Here is a 26301-nt window from a genome sequence, read left to right on the forward strand (position 1 = left end):
CTACACAAACTGCATGGGTGAGGTAAAGGGTTCCTGTCTGAGGGATGGGCTGACTGTGAAATGAAAGCTAAGAAATTTATGTATGAAGACAAAAAATAAAGACAATAAAGGCAAGAATATTTATGAAGCAAGGGCATGACTGATTGAGCTATCCAGAAAGTTCTGGCTCTAACAAAAGAAGGAGCCTGCGCTTGCTTTATTTATAGTGGTACAGGTCAAAGGGAACCAGTAGGAGCTTCTTTGAGAAAAACAGGATGGCAGGGTAGAGGTAAGCAGGCCATTTGGCTCTAGCGGGTTACTCAACATCTTGGGGTGCCTGTACTTGAACCTGAGTGGTAAGCTAACGCAGGATACCGGGTGACTCAGGCTTTCTCCAACAGTCGATATCCGACTGTGAGTTTCTGAGACCAGATATTCCTGGTTAATGGCTCAAACTTTGCCTGGTTCTCACAGGAGTCATAGATGGCTTTACGCAAATCCCTACTGGTGGACTGGGGATGTGACTCAGTGGTAGAGCACTGGTTTGGCATGCTGATAACCTGAACTTCATGCACAGCACTGATGGTGGGAATAGGGGTGGCTGCAGATGGAACCTGGGTGCTATGCAGGTGGACTCTGATGTGGGTTTTTATAATTGTAGGTAAATCGTGATAGATATGGTGAACACAAGAGGTCAAAGGTCAGACAGCTGTAGGTCTTGGAGATGGCTGAGTATAGCAATGGTTAACACTGGTCAGCAGCAACAGCATGGCCATAGGGCAGATATAATGCCAGTGCCTCTGGGGGTGAGGATAAGGTTCAGGGATACAGAGCCACAGTGGCCTGGCCCCTTGTAAGGGGTGATGTAGTGCTGACTGATCTTGTTCCTGACCTTGGCCAGGATGATGGCCCCTCTTGCAGTAATGACTACCTCCATGAAGCATGGTAATACTCAAACAATAATGACCATCATAATGTCTGATGGCAGCAAATGCCTAAAACCTGGTCTGGGGCCAGCTTGAGTCTGTTTCTGTGCCAGCATGACCTTCAAAGCTTCATCCTTACTCCACACTTTGTGTGCCTCCACAAAGAAGTCAGTAACCTCAGATTCCTTGATGCACAGAAAGTGGGAATCGATCTCCAGGGACTTGATGTTCATGTCCTTGATCAGGAGCCCAGGTTCTTGACTGGGATCAACTGCTTGTCATCCACTTCACATGCATGAGCTCAGCAGACTCTGCTGGGTGCCTCCTACAGCCTTGGCCAGGTCCTGATCATGTCCCCAGCCCATAAGAGACCACTACCTCCCACTGGAAGCCACCATAGTCTCCTATTCCAGGGCCCCAGGGCCTTGGGCCCTCCCCCTGTGAAAGAGTCATCTGTCATTTAATATTTTCTCTGAGAAGATGCTATTTATAATTATTATATCTTCCTGGGGTATTTACCCTTTTATCATATAAAATATCCTTTTTAATTTCTAGTAAGGTTTTATATTAAAAGTGGGGGACCGGGGTATAGCTCCATGGTAGAAGCTTCCTTATCAAGGTTCTAGGCCCTTGTTTTGAAAGAAAGCACCTGCAAAAAAAAATTTTTTAAGGTATATTTTGTTAGCTATTAGTAAAGCCACCCTATTTCTATTGTGTTTGCTATTGGCCAAATCTATCCCCCCTCATCTTTCACTCTTTTACTTTCAATCTATTTGTATTTTTAAAATCTCTCTATAATAACATTACATGTAAATGGCCTCAACTCTCCAATTAAAAGACATAGGCTGGCAAAATGGATTAAAAAACAAGACCTAACTATATGTTGTTTGCAAGAGATGCATCTTACAGGCAAAGACAGCCACAGGCAGAAAGTGAAAGGATGGGAATTGCTATACAATGCAAATGGAGCCTGAAAACAAGCAGGAGTAGCTACTCTTAATCTATTTGTATTTTTGAATCTAAAATGTCTTTAGTAGTCAACAAATCACTGAGGCATGTTTTTATTCATTCGGACAATCTCTACCTTTTGATTAGGTGGTTTAATCCACCTACTCTTTTTTTTTTTTAGATGTTTTTCATCTTTTAGAAATTGCTTGACTGAGTACAGGATTCTTAGTCGACAGTTTTTATCTTTTAGCACTTTGAATATGTTGTCTCACTACTTTCTGATTTCTTCTTTGTGGCAAGAAGTTAGCTGTTAATCTTTTTGTGATTCACTTGTTTGTGATGAATTATTTTTCTTTTCTACTTTAAGATTTCCTTTTCCTCTCAACATTTAGACTATGCTATGTCTGAGTATGGATCTGTTTGTTTTTATCTCAGTTGGAGTTGCATGCACCTGTTGGTTGTGTTGATTAGTGGTTTTCATTGAATTTGGGAAATTTACAGCCATAATTTTTCTGTCCCAGTGTTGAAAATAATTAACATAGCAAGCATTAGATTGCTATCCTTAGATTCTTTCTATTCCTGTTTGCAATATTGGCTCTTGGTTCACATCTGGGGACCTGGATTTCAGAGTGTGTTCAGTCAACTGTTAAGTGATGACAGTATTTCCCTATGCCTAGAGTGTTATTCAAACAATATGATGTAGGTTAAACATCTGCTTTCCTTTGGAGAGTCTTGAATTTTGGATGTGCTAGCCAGAAAGCCTATGTGACCAGCTCTCAACAAGTCTTTGGTGCTGAGAATCTACTGACAGCACACATTACTGCATTTTTGTTGCTAGGGAAGTGTGTGCTATGCATGATTCCTCATGAGAGGGAGCATGTCTACAGAAGCCTGCACATGGATTCCTTCAGATTCTGCCTTCAGATTTTTCCCTCGTTGAGTCTGTTGCATATGGTTGATCTGCTTTTTACTTGTATCATGAACTTACTAGCCTTCTCTTAATTGCTTGCCATTAAAATCTCCAGTGATTTTCCCTCTGTATTGTATAGCCTGCTCCTCCTCTGTAGCTATAATCCTACTCTAGAGCAGGTTCTGGAGTGGGGTGGGATAGCAGCCCTAGATCTTCTTGGCTGGTCTTCTGACTGTAGAATCTTTGCCTCTCAGCAAGCTAAAGCTTCTGTCCTATAAGAAGGGAACAAGGAGGAAGTTTCAGTCATCTTGGTCACAGTCAGCTAGAATAAAGATTCTGCAACAGAGCCAGTGAGGGAGGAGAGATGCTCATGGCCTCACCTTCCTGGAGTAGAACCAGTGTCCTGCTTTGGAAGCTGGAAGGAGAGAGCACCTGTCTTCTTGGCTGCAAGAGCCTAGGGTACAACTTTTAGCACACAGAACTGGATGTGGGAGGATGGGAGCACGTCTTGGCTCACATGCCACAAACTCTAATTCTCACCGTTCTTAAACATTTAGTGATTTTATTTTTATCCTATTTATTTGATTATTTTATTTTAATTTTTGCAGTTCTGGGGATTGAATCCAGGGCTTTACACATACCAGGCAAGGTTCTACCACTGAATCACATCCCCAACCCCAATTTTCTTGAAAAATTCTTTCTCCTATTTAATGCATTTAAATTTACCCACATTGTACATATGCTAATTTTCAAAGACTTTAAGTGATTGGTTTTAAATAACTTCACAGTTAAATGATTTTTTTTTTAAATGGACCAGGAAGAAAATCGAGTACCTCACACAACCATTCTGGAGGTCTCATCCTCTCCTCCTCTTTTTTTTACTTTTTAAATCTTAAAGTCTTTCTGCACAACATTCTAAAGTATTTCTTCAGTGCTCTTTTCCAAATTCTTTAGAACTTTCTACTTGATTCTTTCTCCTATCTACCTGTTCTTATTTCATTTCTGTCTGTTGGTTTCCTATTTTTAAATGTTTAAAATGTTTTAAACATTTTAAACGAGAATGATTTCTGCATTGTCTTTGAGCATCCTAACTTTAATCTTTCATAATCTTTTTTCAATGTATATTTTTAGTTGTAGATGGGCACAATACTTTTTATTTTATTTATTTTTATGTGGTGCTGAGGATAGAACTTAGTGCCTCACATTGTACTTGGCAAGCGCTCTACCACTGAGCCACATCCCCAGCCCCCTTTTGTTAATCTTTCATATTCATTCCAATGTGTTATTTTAATCACTATCTTTCTTAGCACTGTATTTTTCCATGTGATTTGGAATTTTGGTATGCAAGTTAAATAAATCATCTTTCTTCCTTCCTTTTTTGTTTTTTTATTGTTTTCTGTCCTTCTTAGTTTTTACTTATTTCTACCTAGAAACATTAAAATTTCCTCCACAGGACATGTAAGCATCTCACTGACAGCCAAATGTTGTAATTCAAAATTTCCATCCCATGTGATATTGAGAATAGGGAGATTTGGTCTCAGAACTAGCAGCTTATTCTACACCCTTCCACCTTTGCCCACATAGGCATACTGAGATCAGCCATGTTGTTTTATATAAGCTATAAGCTTCTTTCATACAGAGGAGAAGGTCCCTCTTTTCTTTTAAAGCAATGAATGTAGCTCCAGTTCTCCATTTAGCCTGGGTTGATTTTAGTTCCTTTTACCTGCTGGACTAACATTGACTCTGTCTGCTTCTTAGACTGTAAGCTGAGGAGGACCAATACTTCCATTTTACCCATTAATTGACATTTCCATTGCATTTCTGGTTTTTGGATATTCTTATCTTGCTTTTGAGTTCAGCCAAATACTTTTACAATTAAAAAAATCCATAATTGACTTTACTTGGAACAAAATGTTGATCAAAGTAGAAACTTATTACCCCAATTTGATGAGTCTCCACCCCACCTTAAATTTGAATTCACTTTAGACTTTTAGTTTTTAGTGTATCTGTAGCATTTTAAAATAGCTTCCTTTATAGAAAGTGGAGGGTGGAATGTTTCAACAAGACATAGGATCCAGAAGTTAAAAAAAAAAAAAAAAATAGAAACTAGAGTTTGGGTAGATTAATGGTGAAGCCTGTGGTAGCAGACACAATGGAGTAAGAAACTGGATCATAAGCTGAGTCCTGTGCAGGGTAACAAAATTAGAAGTTAAAACCAGGTAAGATACATCAAAAGACAAAATTACAACAAATATAGTTTGAAATATTAATTGGTTTATATCTGTGATGCTAGAATAGGGCACCACCTTATTCTGTGAAACAGAATTTTTGTTTCTATGAACTGAGCAGAGGAGGATTGCTTTACAGACAGAAAAGGACTAAGAAAAATAGAACAGGAAACCAAAACAAATTGGTTATTTTGACTTAACTTTCCTTGTAAAAGTTAAAGCAGAGGGAACTTCTTATGCTGACTAAAACTGACCTTTCGGGGGATTTTATTATTGTCTTTCTTTCTCCTGATTTCTCAGACAGTTTAGATAAACAATTTAGTTTCATCTCGGTGGTGAGGAACTCTGGCATGTATGACTACATTTTGGTTTGATTTTTTAGGGCTGGTACAGGAGCTCAGTCCAAACCAATGGCCTCCTACAAATTATATTTAACAGATATTGAAAGTCAGTGTCTATAGCAGGTTACAGAGAGTATTGAGGAGTACTTTGCTCTGACAAAGACTTAGCTGAGGGCCTGTTATCCAGAAGTATGCAGGATCTACCTATCAGTACTGCCCTAAGGGAAATACTTTAAGAGGCAAGTTGTGTTAAGTCAAAAATAACTCAGAGACTATATAAATGGATTTGGGATTTTGGTCTCTTCCAGGGGAATTTATCCTCTCAAATTTCCTTATATTTTGATAAACGGTCTCCTGATGGTAGAATCCTGAGTTTAAGGGTCTTTGAGGAGATTTTAAACATATGTATTTTCAAGTCCTTGGGCTCCTTCATTGGATCTCATCTGTGATTCTGTATCCTCATGGAACAGAAACTTGTGTCTTAGGTCTTGAGATTTTTTTTTTTTCCATATAGCATTTGATGTTTCATCACACATATTCCCAGTGTGCAGTTCAATAAGGTAGGTTCAGAATTGGAATACCATAACCAAAACAAACAGTCCCTTATGAAATCCAGCCATCAAGTTTAAATTCACCAGAAAATAAGAAATAACTCTTCTGAGCTTATTACCGTTAGGCCACATATTTTTCTGGCTAGTTACTGCTTTCAATGTCAAATTACTAAAAGATTGTGATCAAGATTAAGTGTTTGCCTTGGCTTTTAGTTGAACTTTGAAAGTGTCCTCTTAAATGTCGGGTTCCTAGGAATCTGGAAAAACTATGTTTAAATAGGATTATCTCTTAATTGAAATCTGAAATATTTAATAAGATACTAACCTGTATCATTCCCATTTCCTCAGGCTGCTTTTGAAATGCCATAAATTATCAAATAAAGCATCTGTAATGGCCAACACTGATTTTGCATACATCTAACTTTTGAGCCTCAGGATGCTTAAGCAAAGGCAGCCAAGTACCTGAGGGACATTGCCTATGTCATGCCTGAGTCACCCCAGCAGACAGAGAAATGATGCCTAGCATTCTCTGCCAAACACACACTGAAAGAAGGATAAAATAGCAATGTCAAGTAGCATTGATTCCATTATATTTAGAAGTAACAAGTGGAAATGAAAAGAGTCCTCCCACAGATAGGATAAGGGCAAAGGAAACATGTAAGAACCTCATTCGGTCAATCAGGTCATACATCAATGTCTGGATTAACATATATACCAGTGGCATATTTTAAAAATCTTGTAAATAGGTAGAATTTATTTAATACTTATTGTTAAACTTCATATTATTTTTCTATTATACTAAAAACGTTTATTCTCTACCAATATTAGTGACAATAAAATATGCAGCCCTCCCATAAACACCTACATATGTCTCTAAACATGCAGTAATTTAAGGCATCTAATTCTGCCAATTGTGACTAATAATTATTATTATAAGTTCTAACAAATTTGAAAACCATATAAAATATATGGTTTCTTTTTTCAAGAAAGAAAAAAATGCCATATTGATTCAAGAAGAGAAAGAAACTATGAAAAAACAGAAATCAAAGTTGACGATATAGTCAACAGGTCATTCCTAAAAGAGTCTAGGAATTTTATAGGCACATTCTACCAAATGTTCATGGAAACAATAATTCCTTTATGAGGACGAAAGGTAGGAGGATATGTAAGTAGAATTTTAAAAACCCATATAAAATATTACCAAATCAATTTAAATAGTATAATAGGAAAGTAGTTATCTTTTAGAGCTAAGAAGAGTTTGCTTATGAAAATATGGGTGACTCAGCATTAAGAAATGCATTAATGTAACTCAGTTCTTTATTCAAAGGAGGAAATTCATATGCTCATCTCAGTAGATTTTTAAAAATCTAAGAGATTCAACATTTTACAAAAATTTTTAAATATATATAAATGTAGAGAAGATTGTATAACTGATCCTATGTGTGAATTCCACAACATACAACAACTTGAACAATTATCAACATTTGTGCTTTTTTTTGTTGTTGTTTTTCTTTAATGCTGTGCTGGGATTGAACCCAGGGCTTCAAGCATGTTTGGCAAGTGCTCTACCACTGAGCTACATCCCTAGCTCTTTTTTTTTTTTTTTTTTTTTTTTTTTTTTTTTTTTTTTGTGGTGCTGGGGATTGAACCCAGGGCCTTGTGCTTGCAAGGCAAGCACTCTACCAACTGAGCTATCTCCCCAGCCCCATCCCTAGCCCTTTTTATTTTTAAATTTTATTTCGAGACAGGGCCTCATTCCTCATTAATAAATCTGTACATTCTATATAGTTCTAATCAAAATGCCAGCGTGATTATTTTTGTACAGTCACAAGCTGATTTCAAAATTCAACTGAGAAAATACCAAATAATAAGAAGAATAAAAACAATAAGAACAGCTCTTGGACTTCAAAAAGAAACAACCACAACAAAAACTTTTAAGTGAAGAGGACTTTTTTATCCTACCCAGGATCAAAAAATGGAAACAAAACAAAATAAAAAAGCCATATAATATAATTAGAGCATGTCAGGCATAATGATTTATGCCTTTAGTCCCAGCTATTCGAGAGGCTGAGGCAGGAGGATCACTTGAGTCTAGTAGTTTAGGGCCAGCCTGTGTAACACAGCAAGACCCTGTCTCTTAAAGGAAGATTAAAATAATGTAAAGTCTAATAGCACATAGCATTAAGTTATGGTCAATAGGAATAGATAAATCTAGTGCTGGAGTAGAATAAGACATCCTAAAATTTAATTCCAAAGTCTTACTTAAGGTTCTTTAATATATCTTTGATATTAACTTGAAATTAGCTCCATCAAGAATTCAATGGTAATATTGAAAGTAAAAATGAGATTAGCAGTTTCTCCTTTCTTATGTTGCTAGGGTGCCTTGGTCCTTCACACATTCTTGAGGTAGTCAACAAAATGATAGAGGTTGAAAGGCATAGATCTTGTGTCTGATGGCTTGGCCTCCATGGATGTGGAAAAGAGGAACCATTCCTAAGATGGTGGAGTGATTCTGGGCAGACTGGCTTTGTACCTCATTTCCTGAGATTATTGAGCAATTACTTATGTACCATGCAGTGTTCTAAGCACTTTGCATGTAAGGACTTGGGTACCTTCTTCAAGGTCATGCAACTAGTAAAGATGTGAGGGGCTGGGGTATAGCTCAGTTGGTAGAGTGCTTGCCTAGCATGTATAAGGCTCTGGGTTCAATCCCCAGCACCACCAAAAAAAAAGATGATGAATATCATGGTTCTATCCTCAGACCTGTAGCCTTCCAGTACCACCTCTCTTCTGACATTTGCTTAGCCTGCTGTGTTGGCACAAATTATCTTTTTTTCTAGGCTTGTTCCTCCTGTGCTTAGCCTCATAGGCAGCCGTAATTAAGTTGCCACCTGTAACTGCTCACCCTTTGATTCAATCTTGAGGGAACCTGGAGCTGGAAAATGCCCTGTTGGGGCAACTTATTAGTGTCTATAGCATATTTATCTGTCTCCGTTACTAAACTGTGAGTACCTAAGGGCAAGAGTCTATTCACCATTTTAATCCTGGAATTTACCATGTTTGGCAGATGCTAGCCATTAAATAAGTGTTGGATAAATTAATGGATTTTAAGAGTATAAGCACCAGGTTTTACCAGAATTAGAAAAGGAAAATGACCTGTCTTCACAATGAGACAAATAACTGAATCCCTGGGCTGTCTTCATTACTCCACACCCCACCCTACTCCTCTTTTTCCTTTCCCTGTTGCAGCTTATGGGATCTGAACGGATGGAGATGCGGAAGCGGCAGACGGCAGCTGCCCAGGAGCCACCAGGCTCAGTCCCTGGCCAGCATGGAGCAGGGAGTAGGGGCTCCAATGCTTGCTGCTTCTGTTGGTGCTGCTGTTGTAGCTGTTCTTGGTAAGTTTGGGGCTTTTTAATTTTTTTTAATTAATGTGCCATTGATTGGGAATTGGTACCCTTGAATAGTGCCAGCTTATAATTAATTCAGTGTTTCTTAAGCAACTAATACATGCCTGTTAAGGATATAAATTTTTTTTTTGAACAATAGCTGCATTTCTTTAGTTCTCAAGAAACCTATATTCACATACTCAAAATCAGGCTAGCATAGGTTAAATAGCAAAAGAACAATGTAAAGCATTTCTGACAGTATATTAACATATGGACAGAAACATTGCATAGGTGATTAGAAAGAAAAGGCTTTGTGAAGGATTTAGGACTTAAGATGTATCTTAAAGGTTAGGGTTATGAAGCCTAGATTTGATCTTTTGCTAGCTAGTTCCATTTTATTATTTTTTTTTTCTTCAAGGTGCTGGGGATTACCCAGGGCCTCATGCATACTAGGTAATTTTTTTTTAATAAAGAAAAATGACAAGAAAATATGTGATTAAAATGGAAAGAAAGACAGGTAGCATGACACACATCTGTAATCCTAGCAGCTCTGCAGGCTGAGACAGGAGGATCACAAATTCAAGGCCAGCCTTAGCAACTTAGCAAAGCTCTAAGCAATTTGGTGAGACTCTGTCTCAAAAAACAAAAAGGGCTGGAGATGCAACTCAGTGATAAAATGCCCCTAGATTAAATCCCTAGTACCCCCTTTCACAAAAATGGAGAAAGAAATCTGAAAATACATACTAGCTTACTGGGTAGAAGAAGATACAGTTATTGCTTTAAATATAAGGGCTGGGTTTGTGGCTCAGTGGTACAGCACTTGCTAGCACATATGAGGCACTAGGTTCAATCCTCCAGCATCACATTTTTTAAAAATTAATTAATTAATTAATTAATTAAAGGTATTGTGTCCGTTTATAACTAAAAATTTTTAAATGTTTGTTTAAAAAAATAAAAGAGAACAATAAACGAATTAAATGTAAAACATCCATGACTGCTTGAATCACAAGTAAAGGTCTGGAGAAATGGTTGTACTTTGAATCTAGAAATCATATTCACATTAGGTTGCATCTTTGAAATCTTGAATATGACAAATGCTAGTGCCAGCTAAACATGTGCATCACTTTAGGCAATTAAATCATTTAATTTAAATTAAATCAATTACAATTTACAATTAAATCATTGTAAATTTATGTAGGCTTTGCTATAAGGTAGTCCTATACCTCACTATCCAGTGGAGAAGAAGAAAAACCAATATTGGGACTAATCAAGAAGAGTGATATAGCCAGGCACAGTGGCACACACCTGTAATCCCAGTTACTCAGGAAGCAGAGGCAGAAAGATTACAAGTTCAAGATCAGCCTCAGCAACTTAGAGAGACACTGTCTCAAAATAAAATTTATAAAGGGTTGGAGATAGCTCAGTGTATAGGTTCAATCCCCAGCACTGTGAAGAAGGAGGAGGAAAAAAAAAAAAAAAAACAGTGATACAGAACTATTAGAACTGGACCCTGGGGAGGAAGTTGGAAGTAGGCTATGAAACATCCAGGAAATTTTAATGGGCTCATCCTACTTGATTTGGGTCATTGTTGACTTCTAAGAAGTTCCAATATTGTGGATGGAGGCAAGCAGTAGAACACTGCAAGGACCCATGAGATCATGATGCATTCAAGACAGATCCCAGACAGCAAGTGGGCATGTGGGGAGAATGGGAGGATAATAGTAAGCAGTCTGGCAGGTGCGACTTCAGATCCCTACACAGGAATCTAGACAACTTGGCAGGAAGCCGGAGGGGAGATGCAGAGAAAACATATCCAGAGCTTTCCCTACACAGGGAAGATACCCACCTGTGGTGACAGCCTGCATTCAGACCCCTTCTCCACGTTACACTTTGCCAATAGATCTCAGTGCTGAACAAAGATGATCATCTGAAAGTTGTACAAGGATACAAGGGTCTCAAGTGTTGGTGAGACTCCAGCTGATGTCCTGTCCCTCCCTCACTCGGGCAGGGAAAGGAGGCTGAGGTCTTGGCCTTAGTAACATATTATCCTGATAATGTAAGGGTAGCAGATGGAGATGGTTCTCAGAGCAGGGTCCTTCTACTAGTACCACATAGAGTAAATAAAATTAGAATCTATTCCTGGATAACATCATCATTATTGTCATCCACCATCATCATAATCAACAACAGCATTTATGTAGCACTTATCAGGTATGGACATAAAATGCAACAGAGCCACATCTTCAAAGTACTGGAGAAAAGTAACTGAAAACTCTGAAAACTCAAACTATGGATAAAATGAGACATTTTCAGGCATACAAAGGCCAAGAGAATTTACTACCCACAGACTCTCCCCTAAAAGTACTAAGAAATATTCTTAGTACTTCAGAGGGAATAAAGTAAACCCAGAGGGAAGCCATAGAAGACAAGTGACAAGAGTAGATATAAAAGAAATCAAATGGAATATGTGGCATTTAGTTTTGGGTTTAAAAGTGTAAAACCCAGCTGTAAACAAATAATCTCATGTCAACAATTGACAAATCAAATTTCTTCAGACTTACTTAGAAAAAATTATAAGGAAATTTTTTTTTCACAATTAATGGCATTTATAATTAGAGCAAAAATACAACATGTAGTTTCCACCTCAACAGAAGACAATACAAGAAATCTAGAAAACTTCATCAACATATGACAAAGGTGGCATCAGTGAAGAGTGTGGTCTATTCAGTAAATACCTGGTATTTGGGTAACCAACTCATCCCAGTTGCCTGGGACTTTCTCATTTTAGCATTGGAAAGTCCCATGAAAACCTGAGTCCCCAGCAAACCCAGGAAGGTTGATCACCTGCCTGGTATCTAAGTCAAAAAAAAAAAAAAAAAACAGACATATTCCTATTTTGAACCATATTAAAAATTCAATCCCCACCTTTTAAAAAGAAACCATGATAAATTCTATATGACTTAAAGGCCAAGAATAAAGTACAGGATTGTATCTTTATCACTGTGTTGGGAAGAGTTGCTTTTAAAAAGAAAAATAAAATTCTCTAAAAAAGATTCATAAATTTGACTATATTAAAATATAAAAATGTGGCTGGGCATGGTGGCACATGCCTGTAATTCCAGCAATTTGGGAGGCTGAGGCAGAGCATCTCAATTCAAGGCCAGCCTCAGCAATTTAATGAGGCCCTAAGTAACTTAGCAAGACCCTGTCTCAAAAATAAAAAGTAAAAAGGGGTGGGGATGTGCCTCAGTGGTAGAGTGCCCCTGGATTAAACCCCTAGTACCTCAAATAAACCAAAAAAACAAATTAAGAGGGCTGGGAAGATAGCTCAGCTGGTAGAGTGCTTGCCTTGCAAGAACAAGGCCCTGAGTTCGATCCCCAGTACCACAAAAAAAAAAAAAAAAAAAAAAAATTAAGATTGATGGTTATCTCTAGGGCAGAAAGAGGGGGAAAAGGGTGGAGGAAAAAAGCACATAGCAAACTTCAACTATTTTGAGAAGAAATTTTTCTTTCACAATGAATTGCATTCATAATTAGCCCAAAATATAACATGTAGTTGTCACATCAATGGAAGATGATCCTTGATTCTTTTCTCAACATTCTTTTGAGATATATCTGTATTGGAATACATCATAGAGTCAATTTTCAAGGACAGTAAATAGCAATGTGTTTTCTAAGCTCTTGTGATATGGCTCTCAGAATTTCTCTCCATTACCCAGAAAACATGTGGATTCTTATTTTCTTGAAAATAAACTTTAAAAAAAATTCTAGAAGGTTGAAGAATTTTTCCTCCTTTATAATTCAAAATGTATCTAAGCATGGGTCTTATTTACTAACATTTCTGAAACATGGCGAACAACCACCTTGACTGTCAACAACTTCTTGTTCTGCTGTAAGCATCCCAATGAAGCCCAGTAAACAAAACTGGACTGAAAAGTATATGCTATACTTTTTTCTAGAACAGCTTGTCTCCTTAACAACAACAACAACAACAACAACAAAATTCTACTTTAATAAAATGAGATGGAAGAAATGTCAAAGCTTAAATAAATTTTGCATTATTTAGTTCAGAGTTTAGCTTCCAGTTCTCTTAGGAATTTTGTGTCAAATTCATAATTTCCTCTTCTCTTTGCCTTTTCATGCCCACTGTGCAGTAATGTGCTCTGCTTACAAAAGAAGCCTAGGAAGTCAGGCGGTATTAATGCCCATGCAGAGAGGATACCACCCCATGCCTCTCAGTCTTCTTTGTTTTGTTTTGTTTCATTTTAAAGAAACCATTATTTATTGAAACTTTTTAGCCTTGGCATCATAAAAGAAACAAGTCAAAAGGGTTCCTGCATGTTTAATGACTTTGCCTTTAAAGAAAAATAGAGCTGTACACTTACTGAAAATTCATAAAGTGAATGTGCTAAAAGGCTGGAGTAAAGAGTGTTAAGAAAAGACATAATAAAAAGAATAGAAATATTAATGCAGTAGCAATAACAAGATAAAACTCAAATCAAGAATGATAAAAAGCCATTTTTAGGGGCTGTCAGTATAACTTCATGATTAAAGCACAGGCTTAGCATGCATAAAGCCCTGGGTTCATTCCCCAGCACACACACACACAAAAAAAATAAATAAAATAAAATGTTTTTAAATTGATGGGACACTAAAAGCATTTCTGCTGAAGTCAAGAATAGGGCATATGAATCCACAATCTATACTACTGTTTAACATTGTATTTTAGGTATCAGCCAATGCAATTAAACAAGAGAAAACAATTAAAGGCCTTAAAAAATAGGAGAGGAAGCCAGGCACAGTGGCTCACACCTGTAATCCCAGCAATCTGCGAGGCTTAGAGGAGAATCACAAGTTCAAGGCCAGCCTTAGCAATTTAGTGAGATTCTGTCTCAAAATTAAAAAATAAAAAGGGCTGGGGATGCGGCTCAGTAGTTAAGTACCCCTGGGTTCAATTCTCAGCCCCCCAAAAGGGAAGAGGTACAATTCTCCCTGTATGCAGACAATGAGAGTCTACCCGAAAACCCCAAGAGAATTATTTATAAAACTGATGTGAACACAAAAGAATTCAGTAAAGAAGACTAGAATGTGCAAGGACCTGGATTGGATGCTCAACAGCCAAAACTAAACTAATTAATAAAATAAAAATGGGCCAGTTGTGGTGGTACAGACCTATAACCCCAGGAAGATTACAAGTTCCAGGCTACTCTCAGAAACTTAGTGAGGCCCTGAGCAACTTAGTAAAACCCTGTCTCAAAAAATAAAAAGTGCTGAGGATGCAGCTCAGTGGTAAGGTGCCTCTGGATTCAATTCCTAGTATCAAATAAGTAAATATAAAAATGGCCAAAGAACATAAATAGACATGTCTCCAAAGAAGATGTACAATAGCTAATAAATACATGAAGAAGTGTTCAACATCATTGGTCATTAGGAAAGTGCAAATCAATAATGATATAACCTTTCACTCCCATGTTAGGTGCAAATAAAGGAAACCAGAAATAAAAAAGAAAACAACTGTTGGCAAAGATATGGAGAAATTAGATTCCTGAAAATTGCTAAGAGGAATATAAAATGGCATAGCTGCTTTAGAAAACAGCTTAGGAATTCCTCAAAATGTTAAAAATAGTTCTATGCATCAGAAATTCCACTCAAGGAAAAAATGAAAATCTACCCAAGAGAAATGAAAATGTATGGTCATACAAACTTGCACATAAATGGGACCAAAAAGTAGAAATAAGGCAAATGTCCATCCACCATGAAATGGATAATAAATGTGGCATATTCATATGGTGTGATATTATTCAGCCAGAAAAAGAAATGAAATGCTGATGTAAGCTATAAACAACATGGGTAAACCATGAAAACATTATGCCAAGTGAAAGATGCCAGCCACAAAAGATCACATATTGCATGATTCTGAATAGGCAAATAGGGAGAAACAGGAAGTAGTAATTTATTAGTGTTTTTCTAAAACTGCTGGAAAAGGGAGATACAGGTAATAAGGAGAAACTGCTAACAGGATTTCTGAATAGTGGTGATGATTGTGCAACCTTATAAGTATACTGCTAAAAAGCTCTGAATTGTATACTTTTTTTTTGGTACCAGGGATTGAACCCAGTGGTACTTAAAAAGTGAGCCACATCTCCAATCCTTTTTTGTATTTTATTTAGAGACAGGGTCTTACTGAGTTGCTTTTAGGATCTTGCTAAATTGCTGAGGCTGACTTTGAACTCACAATTCTCCTGCCTCAGCCTCACAAGTCACTGGGATTACAAGCATGTTCCCCCTCACCTGGCTGAATTGTACACTTTTAAGCAGGTCAATTTTATGGTATACAAATGACAACTTATACTAATAGGCCTTGTGTGTACTAATGATAACTAGTTAGAAGGGAGACAGAAATTACACAAATGGTATGAATCTACATCGTGTATAACCATAGAAATGAAATGATGTACCCCATTTGTGTACAATGAATCAAAATGCAGTCTGTAAAAAATTTTAAAAAAAATTAAAAAATAATAACAATAAAATTACTTGGAATAAATTTACAGAGAGATGTACAAACTTTATATAAGGAAACAAACTCATGACAGATACAAAATAAATTTTGATTGGTTTTCTCTAATACTTTCGTATATGTGCCTACAAATAAATAAACCTTTCATTTGGACTAGAAACATGAAAGCATGAAAGACTTTTTGTTTTTTTTGCTGTCCTGGGGATAGAACTCGGGTGCTCTACCACTGAGCTATATCCCCAGCCCTTTTTAAATTTTATTTTAAAACATGATCTCACTATATTGCTGAGACTAGCCTTGTGAACTTACAAACCTCCTGCTTCTGCCTCTGGAGTTGCTGGGATTACAGGCATGCCCCATTGTGCCCAGCTAAAGTATACCCTTTTTAATGTGCAGAAAAGGAAATGAAAACCAAAAACATTTCTGACAATCTTTTTTTATTATTATTTTCTAATGAACAAGTTTGATTTGAAAAGTTATTATTCTAAATGTAATTGAGCATGATAATTTCTCTTTCTCAATTAGTATAGACTACAGTGTTATAGATAAATATGATGTACTTTTCCAGTACTACTAATAGTTCAGATCTTGAACATTATCCAAAGGCTTAATGTTACAAGGATTGATTCCTAGAGTGGCACTACTGGGAATTGATGGAACCTTTGAGAGGTGGGGCATAGTGGAAAGTCCTTAGGTCACTGGAGTGTGTGCCCTTTAAGGAGATAGTAGTACCTCAGCCCCTCCCTCTTCCTCTCTGCTTCTAGGATTATGATGTGAGTCATTTTACTATATCATGTACTCCTCCCCCCTCAAGATGTGCTCTCTTGCTACAGGCCCAAAATAACAGGGCCAACAACTCATGGACTCAAACCTCCAAAATTGTGAGCCAAAATAAACCTTTGCTCTTTATAAGTTACTTATTTCTGGTATTTTGTTGTAGTCATGGAAATCTAACACACACAAAGTTTTCTTGTCATACTTTTGGTTTTCTGAAGAAAGCAATCAGAGCCGTTTTGTTTTTCAAGAAAAGAAAATTCTTGAGAATCTGAAATTCTCTTTAAAATATTTGTTAAAAAAAAAAAACAAACTTTTCTTGATGCAGACTAACCTCAGTTAACATGTGACTGTCTTATTTCTTGCAGCCTCACTGTTAGAAACCAAGAAGACCAGAGACTCACAAGAGCTTCTCATGAGCTCAGAACAGACCTTCCAACCTGGGAAGAAAGGTGAAATCTCACATTTTTTTCACTCACTAAACTTAGAAATACCAATATTTTGCTGTTTTTGTTTCAACAGAACACATACAATTTCTCCAACTATTTATTATTACCAAATCTCAATGTGATGTCACACTTTTTCCCCAGAACTCCTTTAAATTCACTGTGTGATAGGCAAAGAAAACAGTTCCATTAATCTAATCCCTTTGCAAATCACAAATATAAATCTATGCCTCTATACAAACCTTAATGATTCAATTTTATTTTTATAAATTAAAAGACCGTAATAAAACAACATATTTGGTTTTCAAGAGAGTTAGTCCATTTTTTCTTAATTATAAATTTATAGTAAATGGCCAAATAATTGTTTTTTAAATCTAAGTATTTTGAAAAAAAATACACAAATTTTCAAATTTATATTTCTTTTTTCCTTTCTATATTGCAAATTGATTTCCTTTCCCCATGATTACTTTTATACCTATTCTTAATATTATGCCTTTATATATGCAGACATTAGGCAAATATTCTAGAAAGCATTGTTCAGTGCTGGGATTGTGGCTCAGTGGAAGAGTGCTTGCCTGGCACATGTGAGGCACTGGGTTCAATTCTCAGCACACATAAAAATAAAATAAATAAAATAAAGGTATTGTGTCCATCTACAACTAAAAAATAATTTTTAAAAAAGCATCATACAAATAGGTTTTATATTAAATTGCTTATTTTTGAAGAAAAAAAAAACTTAGTAGTAATTACTTAATTATTTTTTTCATTGTCTATCTTATTTGTCCTGGCCCAGATTTTTCAGTCTTGGAGACATCTTAAAATCTTCCACAATGTATGAGTCTGTTAAAAATGGCTGATGTCCTAGATCTCATTGCATTGTATTCCATGCCAAAGATTTGAGAACGTTTATCTGGAATCAGAATGCCTGCATCTGATTCTGGCTCTGACTGTCTTGCCTGTGTGACCTTATCACTTCACTTAAAAGCCACCTTTTTTTTTTTTTTTTTTTTTTTTGGGGGGGGGGTCCTGGGGATTGAACCTAGGGCCACTTTACCACTGAGCCACATCCCTAGCAGTTTTTAATTTTTCTTTTTTCTGGGTACTGGGGATTGAACCCAGGTCCTTGTGCTTACAAGGCAAGCACTCTACTGACTGAGCTATCTCCCCAGCCCCCAGTTTTTAATTTTTAAGACAGGGTCTTATTAAATTGCTTAGGGCTTTACCAAGTTGCTAAATCTGGCTTTGAACTTGCAGTCCTCCTGCCTCAGCTTCTCATGTCATTATACACATCATGTCATATTACAGGTGTGTGCCACTGTGCCCAGCTCAGAAAGCACATTCTGCCTCAGTTTCCTTATATGTAAAATGGGGATAATAATGGGTTTTTGTAGCTAAACCAATAAAGGGTTCTTGTGAATGTTGAATAAAATAAGAACAGTCTGGCAAGAAGCACTCAGTGCATGTTGGCCTTTCTTTATTCATATTCAATGAAGAACATAAAGTGACTCCTTGTCTGTTTAATACCTTTTGCTTCTAGTTCTACTTAGATATCAGTATTATACTTACTTGCCTTTGCCCCATATATCTTACCTATTGAATTGTTTTTAACTTTTTGGTAAAAATAACATTATGTCAAATTTGGTGTTTGGGGCCAGTTTGAGTCTGTATTTAAATGGGGATTTGAATCCAATTACATTGCCAATTATTTTGATCTTTACTAATACGTTTAGTCTTCCAGCCCATTCTATGGTTGGCTTCTTGTGAAACCTCCTAATTGTTTCCTTCCTTCCTTCATTTCTTTTTTTTTTTTTTTTCCTTTTTCTGTACGAACTGTGTTATATACTTTTAAGATCTTTTTTTTAAACAATTCTATGATAAACTATATTTAATTTTTTCAAAATCATTAATATGTATTTCTTACATTGACAACAGAAAGATGTCATTTGAATTCACATATTTAAGGAACATAGTTAGCATACTTTAAGCTTCTGCAATCTAATAATTCTTGGTAAAAACAGTCCAGAATTTGAATGTAGTTTATTTATTTATTTATTTTTCCTATTCTGGTCAATTTTATTGGAAAACATGTAGTTTAAATTTTTATTTTAAAATTTTGTCTTTTCTTTGAAAAAACTTTCCCAGAGTTATGACAATTATTTTTCTTCGTATATCTTACACTTTTTCATTTTGAAGAATTCATATGACCATGATAGAAACCAAATAATATTAAAGATTTTCTCCAGATGCAGTGCCATATGCCTATAATCCCAGTAACTAAAATTATAATCTCAAGAGACTGAGGCAGGACGATTACAAATTAGAGGCCAGTCTGGGAACTTAGTGAGACCTATCTCAAAATGAAACATTTTTTAAAGGATTAAGGATGTAGCTCAATGGTAGAGTGCCCCTTGGTTCAATCTCCAGTACCATAAAGGAAAAAAAAATAAAGTTTTACAATAAAACATCAAATTTGTTCAGGAGTGTAGCTCAGTGGTAGAACACTTGTCTAGCCTGTGGGAGGCTCTTGATTCAATTTCCAGTGCCTAAATAAATAAATACATAAAAGGAAAAGAAGAAGAAAACAGCTGACATCTGGATGCAGTGGTGCCATATCAGTAATCCGAGCAATTTGGGAGGCCAAGGCAGATGAATCAAAAGTTCAAAGACAGCCCTAGCAATTTAGTGAGACCTTGTATGAAAATAAAAAATAAAAAGAACTAGGGATGTGGCTCAGTGGTTAAGCTCTCCTGAGTTCAATCCCTAGTACTGCACCCACTGGGGGAACCCCATATAGCAGTTTCCTCCAGGATGGGGTGGGGAGAGTAGTACTCAGAAGTAACAAATGTAACTTTTTGAACAACGTTTCAATTCCTAAGGTAAATGGTACATTCCTTCATAACTTGAATTTTTATAGCATATATATATATATATATATATATATATTTTTTTTTTTTTTTTTTCTTTCTGGCACAAAGGATTGAACCCAGGGCACTGTACCACTGAGCTACATTCCCAGATTTTTTATTTTATTTTTTTAATTTTGAAACATGGTCTTACTAAATTATCCAGGCTGGCCTGGCACTTGTGATACACCTTGTTTCAGCCTCCCAAGTTGCTGGGATTCTAGGCGTGCACCACTGCACGTAGCTCTATTGCATATATTCTATTTTCTTTCTCACGTATTATATAATTTTAAAAAATTGCTATTAAGTGGACACTGCCCCATTGTTCTGGAGATTTAGTGTTAAGTCAGACTTAGTTGTCTCACAGATGATTAGGAAGTTTGGGGTCAGATGGTCAGGATTTTTCTTTGCTTCTATAATTTAAAAATATTACCAGATGTGTCCAGCTGTAAACAAATATGGTCTTAGCAGTTATTCTAGCAACTTGGTTTACAAGCCCTTTGGCAGCAGCCATGTAATCCAGCTAGACTGTGTCAAAGCATTGTACTCGTGTTTTTGCCAAAGGCTTAAGGAAGTGAGAACATCTTTTCCCCTTCCTGAAAGAGCCAAAATTCACACACTTTTCATCATCAGAGAGGAAAAGATAGGTTTCTAGTGACGAAATCTGAATTTACTACCAATAACAGCTCCCTTTCAACCTTTCTTTTGACCTCCCCTAAGCCCAACTCCTACTCTGGAAGAAGTCAATGCCTGGGCTCAGTCATTCGACAACTTAATGGTCACTCCAGCAGGAAGAAATGCTTTCCGTGAATTCCTCCGAACCGAATTCAGTGAAGAAAATATGCTTTTCTGGATGGCTTGTGAGGAACTGAAAAAGGAAGCTAATAAAAACATTATTGAAGAGAAAGCAAGGATAATATATGAAGACTATATTTCTATTCTTTCTCCTAAAGAGGTTTGTACCCACAGAAAGGTCTTCTCCCAAGAGCCCTTGGTAAAATAAACCTCTTCCATGTTGGGTCATATTTGGTCATGCTCACCTTTGCACTGTGATGGCTACTCCAATATTAAGAAAATTACTATGCCCCTATTAACAGCATTCAAGTCCATTTGACTATGATCCCACAGATGGGTGCCAAGGGCCCCTGGAAATCTGAAGAATTTTATGATGAGTGTGGTATAAGCTTAGGAGACAAGGGGAAAATCAGGGAGGAAATTTTCCCTCAGTGGGGTGGTTGGTGAATCCTGTCTTATAGGGAGTGATGTTTAAACCAAGATCTGAAAGATAGGTAGTCTTCATTGGGTAGAAGAAAAGGTTATCCCAGACAGAGGGAACAAAAACAAGCTCCTTCCATCTTTAAATCCCAAGTGGTTCAGAACAGATTTTGAGTAGTATAGTGAAATGGAGCTGGGAATTACTGGAAGCATAGCATCAAGGTCCTCAGAAGCTTAACCTTGGAACTGGTAACATTTGAACTTGGTCTTCAGCACACCAACAAGCCAGTGCAAGGTATGAAGCTGGAGTGTCAGAATGGGAGTTGCACTTCAGAAACAGCGTCTTGGTCAAACCATCAGGCATGGTTTGGAGAAGCACTGCACTGCCACCAGGTGACTAGTCAGGAGGCTATTACAGAAATCCATCAGCAAATAGTGAGTGACCTCCATAAGGGATAAGGGTTGTGTCAGATAGTAAAGAGTTGGACAAATTTGAGTGTTAAAGTAGTAGGATCAGCAGGACTTTGCGACTGACACAGAGCCAGAGGAAACTTGAAGGATAATCAGGACTCTGAATAGGGTTGTGGACTGTTCCATACCCTTACAAGCTACACAGATCTAGAGACTTTGGAAGTTGGTTTTGAACATACTGGGTTTGAGGTACCACTGGTGGGGAGACTTTCTCCAGGGGGCTTACCTTGAGAAAGATGGTTATGTGCATCCAGAAAGATGGATCATTGAAGTAAAAACTGAAATGCATGGTGTAACTAATCATATTTTCAGTTTTATATTAATAACATATACATTGCTGATTTAGAGATGGTCCAGCAGGGTTCTTTCAAGATATGGGAATTAACTTTCACAAATTTGGCTTCAGCTTTTTTATTTTTCTGGGTCCTACAGGAAAAGTCTGAACCCAGTAATTTGTCCCAGTCTAGGAGAGTCTTGTCCAGCATGAGCAAAACATCACTACATAACAGCTGTTGTCTCTTGAGGGCTTGGTGGATTCTAAGCACTTTATATAAATTCTCATTAAATCCTCAGCAAAAATCTAGAAACTACCATCATCATTTCACTTAATGAGATAAGCTCAATAGCAGGAATTCATGTTTAACTTAATATGGACACAACAGTTTACCTTGCCCAAGGCTCCACAATCCATCAGTAGCAGAGCTGGTATTGAAACCTGAGCATCATTGTCTCTAGGCCTGTGATGTTAGCTTGTCTACCCAAGAAATGTGCCCACTCCTCATCAGCCTAGCACTCGTTCCCAGAAATCTGTGATGGTGATTTAGCTGGGGGAAAGACTGAGGCATCCAGATGTTAGCCTTCATGTTACTGGGAAATTAGCAAGGGCTAAGTCTGTGCTTGCTAGCTTCTCCCCTATCCCCATGAAGGACACTGTACCCTCATTTTAAAAAAGAAGCAATACAATGTTGTGGTTTTTGAAAGCAGTATGATTCCCTCCAGCATTAAAACTGGTGAGAAATACAAGGTCTGGTCCTTCCCCGGATCTACTGAGTCAGAAACCCTGGGGGTGGCACCCAGCAATCTACTTGACAAGCCTTCTAGGGGCTGCTAATGTTGCCGAAAATGAAAAAAAAAACAAAAAAACAAAACAAAAAAAAAACCTCCTGTTCATTGTACTTTTATGTTTTCTTTTGGCAGTATGGATTTTTGGATGACCTTGTTTCGTTTGAAAGCGATTTTGGGGTTTTGTTTTTTGTTTTGCTCTACTGGGGATTGAGCTCAGGGGCACTCTACCATTAAGCCAGATCCCCAGCCCTTTTTATATTGAGACAGGGTCTCACTAAGTTGCCCAAGATGGTCTTGAATCACCTGGCCGATTTGGGACTTTCAAACAAAATGAGCTATGGGAATTGGATGGATTTATAAAGAAAAGTATCTAATACAACTGTTATTTGTTTCTATTGACAGGTCAGCTTAGACTCTCGAGTAAGAGAAGTAATCAACAGAAATATGGTGGAGCCATCCCAACACATATTTGATGATGCTCAACTTCAGATTTACACCCTAATGCACAGAGACTCTTATCCTCGATTCATGAACTCTGCTGTCTATAAGGATTTGCTTCAGTCCTTATCAGAGAAAACAGTTGAAGCATAGGAGTTTGCAAATATATTTATTATTAAAAAAATAAATAAATAAAAAAGAAGTTCTGGACTATGCCTAGCAAAGGGAAGTAAGAGGTAGTAATGTCTACAGCTGGAGTTGTACTTGGATTCTTTTAATAACAGATGCTTCCTTCCTTTGACAGATGGCTATATATTCACAATGTAAATTGCAGCCAACTTTAGTGATACTTTTGAGGAAAAAATTGAATATGGCTGTTTTAGAAAGATAGTATATTTACATTTACAATAACAGCAGCATGTTCCCAATGGCAAAGGATTTGCTAATAGACTCCACACTTCCTGGAGCATGTACATCCATCCATAGGAGCAAACTTGTTTTGCATGAGTTCAGTAGTAACTGATTACCCACAAAAGACATTCCAGTTGTTTCTCAGATACCCTTTCCTTCCATCAAGCTTGGTCTGAATACTTCACTTATCAGTACCATGATAGGCCTAAATTCACATTTTATAAAGATGTGACCACTATCTGTAGAACTGATAAATAATCCATTTTATATATCTTAAGGTATGTACATATACAGATACATATATGTGCATGTGTATCTCTAAATGGGTAATGTCAAAGTACTATGCTTTTAACTAGATGACTCCCAAATATTCCGTAAAACAACTGTGCTTAGAAAGTTCTTCTGTTGAAAAGAGTTACCATTATTTTGTTATCCTAATTTGCCAACTGAAAGAATGAATTTTTAAGTTCACAACTTGGTCATGTTCACAACAAAACTTTCAAGTACACCTATTTCCTTTTTATTATTGAAAGAAATATGGGCATTTTCACTCTAAAAAAATAAAGCACAAGAGTCTTATCTCAGTCTTTAATTTTTCATATGTAAGTATCTTTGATATATGCAACATATTTTTTAGCTTCCAGACTAGTATTTTGTCTTTAGATTCCTACTATTTTTATCAAAGGCAAGTGGAATGTCTTCATAGCTTATAGGCAAATAAATGGTTTGTAGCTCAATCATCCTGAAGAACTCCATGTCTACAATGAATGTCTAGACACAAAATCTAGACTGGTTTCAGTAGTGGGTTAGAAATTAGTTTGCAAGTGGCCCACAACATATTTCAGCCCTCATGGGGTAGTTGTCTCATTCAACTCCCTAGGCCCTAAACAGCCTATCTGTACTACTTAACTCAAGCCCCTGTCCCTCATTCTCAATAAACCATCTCACCTCCTACTCTATAAAAATTGTGTCCCTAATCCTCTTCCACTTCCTGTGTAATTTACCAAATATGTACAAATCGGCATCTATTCTTGCCTCCTTCAGTCTCATCCCAGAAAATGTGTTCTTCTTTTAAAAATGTTAATCGCTTACATGTTCTTTTGCTTCTATATCTTCCTATCTCATTTTTCACTAAACAGAATGAATCATTGTAACTAACACATAAACCCTGATCTCTAGTTTATGTCAGGTAAGGAAACAGACTGTCAATGGCAACTGCAAGTGGTATAATACCAGTTATATGAGTATTGAAGGGTTATAAAAAAAAAATTGGCAGAGGTGGCACCAAAGCTAAAACTTACACAGAGCAAGAATATGCATGTGCTAGTGGGGGAGGAGGTGAGTTTCCAGGTAGAAGGGAAGGTCTTCATAAATGAAGGGACCCTAATTGAGTCCAGTTATGGATATGGTGAGTATGAGGTAATTGTAAGACATAAAAAGAGATAGTGAGAAATCAGTTGTGTGGAGGTAACTCAATAGTTGAGATTCGAGGCTGTAGTACGGATGTGGGATTTCTCAGCATGAATACAAATAAGATTTTCTATAAAGGTACAGCAAGAAGAGAGCTAAGGATAAATCCTAGTAAGGATGGATAGAGAAATGAGAGTCCCAAAGGAGATTTAGAAGGATTCACCTCAACACAGGTAAGGAAGTCAGGAACATGTAAAGCTATGGCACATGAATAGGACATGTTTCAAGCAGAAGAATGGGAGTGTTTGAAGCGGGCAGTGGTGAATAGTGGGAAGCACTCCTAAAGTATCCATCTGTTGACTTTCCCACTCTCCTGTTATCAACTTCACCTTGGCCTTTCTGCACACTATAAGCATGCTCCATTTCTCAGTTAAGGATGAGTCTCCTTTCTCATCAGACTTTCCACCATTTGCTGCCTCAGCCTCGCTTTAATCCTGTTCAAACCAGTACAGTGCATCAGCCTATTCTAAGGGGGGCTCTACCTACAAGTTTAAACCCTATTTTCTTTGTCTCAGTGGCCTCCTCTCAATGAGTGCTCAGCTTCTTGATATCATGGACAATTCCTGGCTGGAAACACCCCTTCCCTGTCTTTTCAGGATTCCTTCTACTTCTCCATATTCTCTGTCATTTTTCTTTCTTTCCTCCCCAAGCAGGAGAGCAGGGCGGCTACCAGTAATAAAAATGGTGATAATAATGGTATCTAGTACTGAACACTGCTATGCAGATTAAAACTAATGCATGTAAAATCCAGTATTACATGTTACTGTTATTATTTCTTGCCCATTAAATATGATGGCCCCTAAGGTTTGGACTTCAGCTTACTTAATCTATATGCTCTCCCTTGATTTTCATATCCCCTCTCATTGTTTAAAATACCTACCAAATATACTAATGGCTATCAAATCTGAATCTGATCTGCACTTCCTTCCAGCTGTTGGCTGGACATCTCCACTGGTATATCCCACAGACAAATGAAATTCAGCCTAACTTAACTTTGACTCATCACCCCACTGCCTCTCCACCCTCCAGCCTCCTGGCCCCAGCCAGTTGCCTACTTACCTGGGTGTTAACTTTGACTCTTCCCTGCCTTTCTCCTCCCAAATGCACCAAGGCTTATCAATTTTATCTCCGCACCTCAACATTTTTGCCAAGTCTTCTTCTTTCTTCTGAACCCCATCATACCTTACCTGCATCATTGCCAAAAGAACCTAACTGCCCTCCTGCACTGCCACCTCAGCCCATTCAAATTCATCTGTCCAAATGTCATCAGGTCATCTTCTCACATACAAATCTGCTTGCCACTATCTCTCTGCTCC

The 26301-nt window shown here is 37.2% G+C and overlaps 1 protein-coding gene across 3 annotated transcripts in view; it reads left to right on the forward strand.

Annotated features, from left to right (window-relative positions):
- RGS20 (regulator of G protein signaling 20) overlaps positions 1 to 25363 on the forward strand; it is a 67739-nt gene extending 42376 nt beyond the window's left edge. For all 3 annotated transcript variants that reach the window (XM_079136959.1, XM_079136958.1, XM_079136960.1), the window contains exons 2-5: positions 9133 to 9281; positions 16935 to 17018; positions 20636 to 20870; positions 23069 to 25363. In XM_079136959.1, coding sequence (XP_078993085.1) covers positions 9136 to 9281; positions 16935 to 17018; positions 20636 to 20870; positions 23069 to 23257 — 654 coding nt within the window. In that variant the 5' untranslated portion in view covers positions 9133 to 9135 and the 3' untranslated portion in view covers positions 23258 to 25363. The remainder of the gene's footprint in view (positions 1 to 9132; positions 9282 to 16934; positions 17019 to 20635; positions 20871 to 23068) is intronic.
- The last annotated feature ends 938 nt before the right edge of the window (positions 25364 to 26301 follow it).

The sequence above is a fragment of the Sciurus vulgaris genome (assembly GCF_902686455.1).
Source record: "Sciurus vulgaris genome assembly, chromosome: 1".
In the NCBI taxonomy this organism is placed as follows: domain Eukaryota; kingdom Metazoa; phylum Chordata; class Mammalia; order Rodentia; family Sciuridae; genus Sciurus; species Sciurus vulgaris.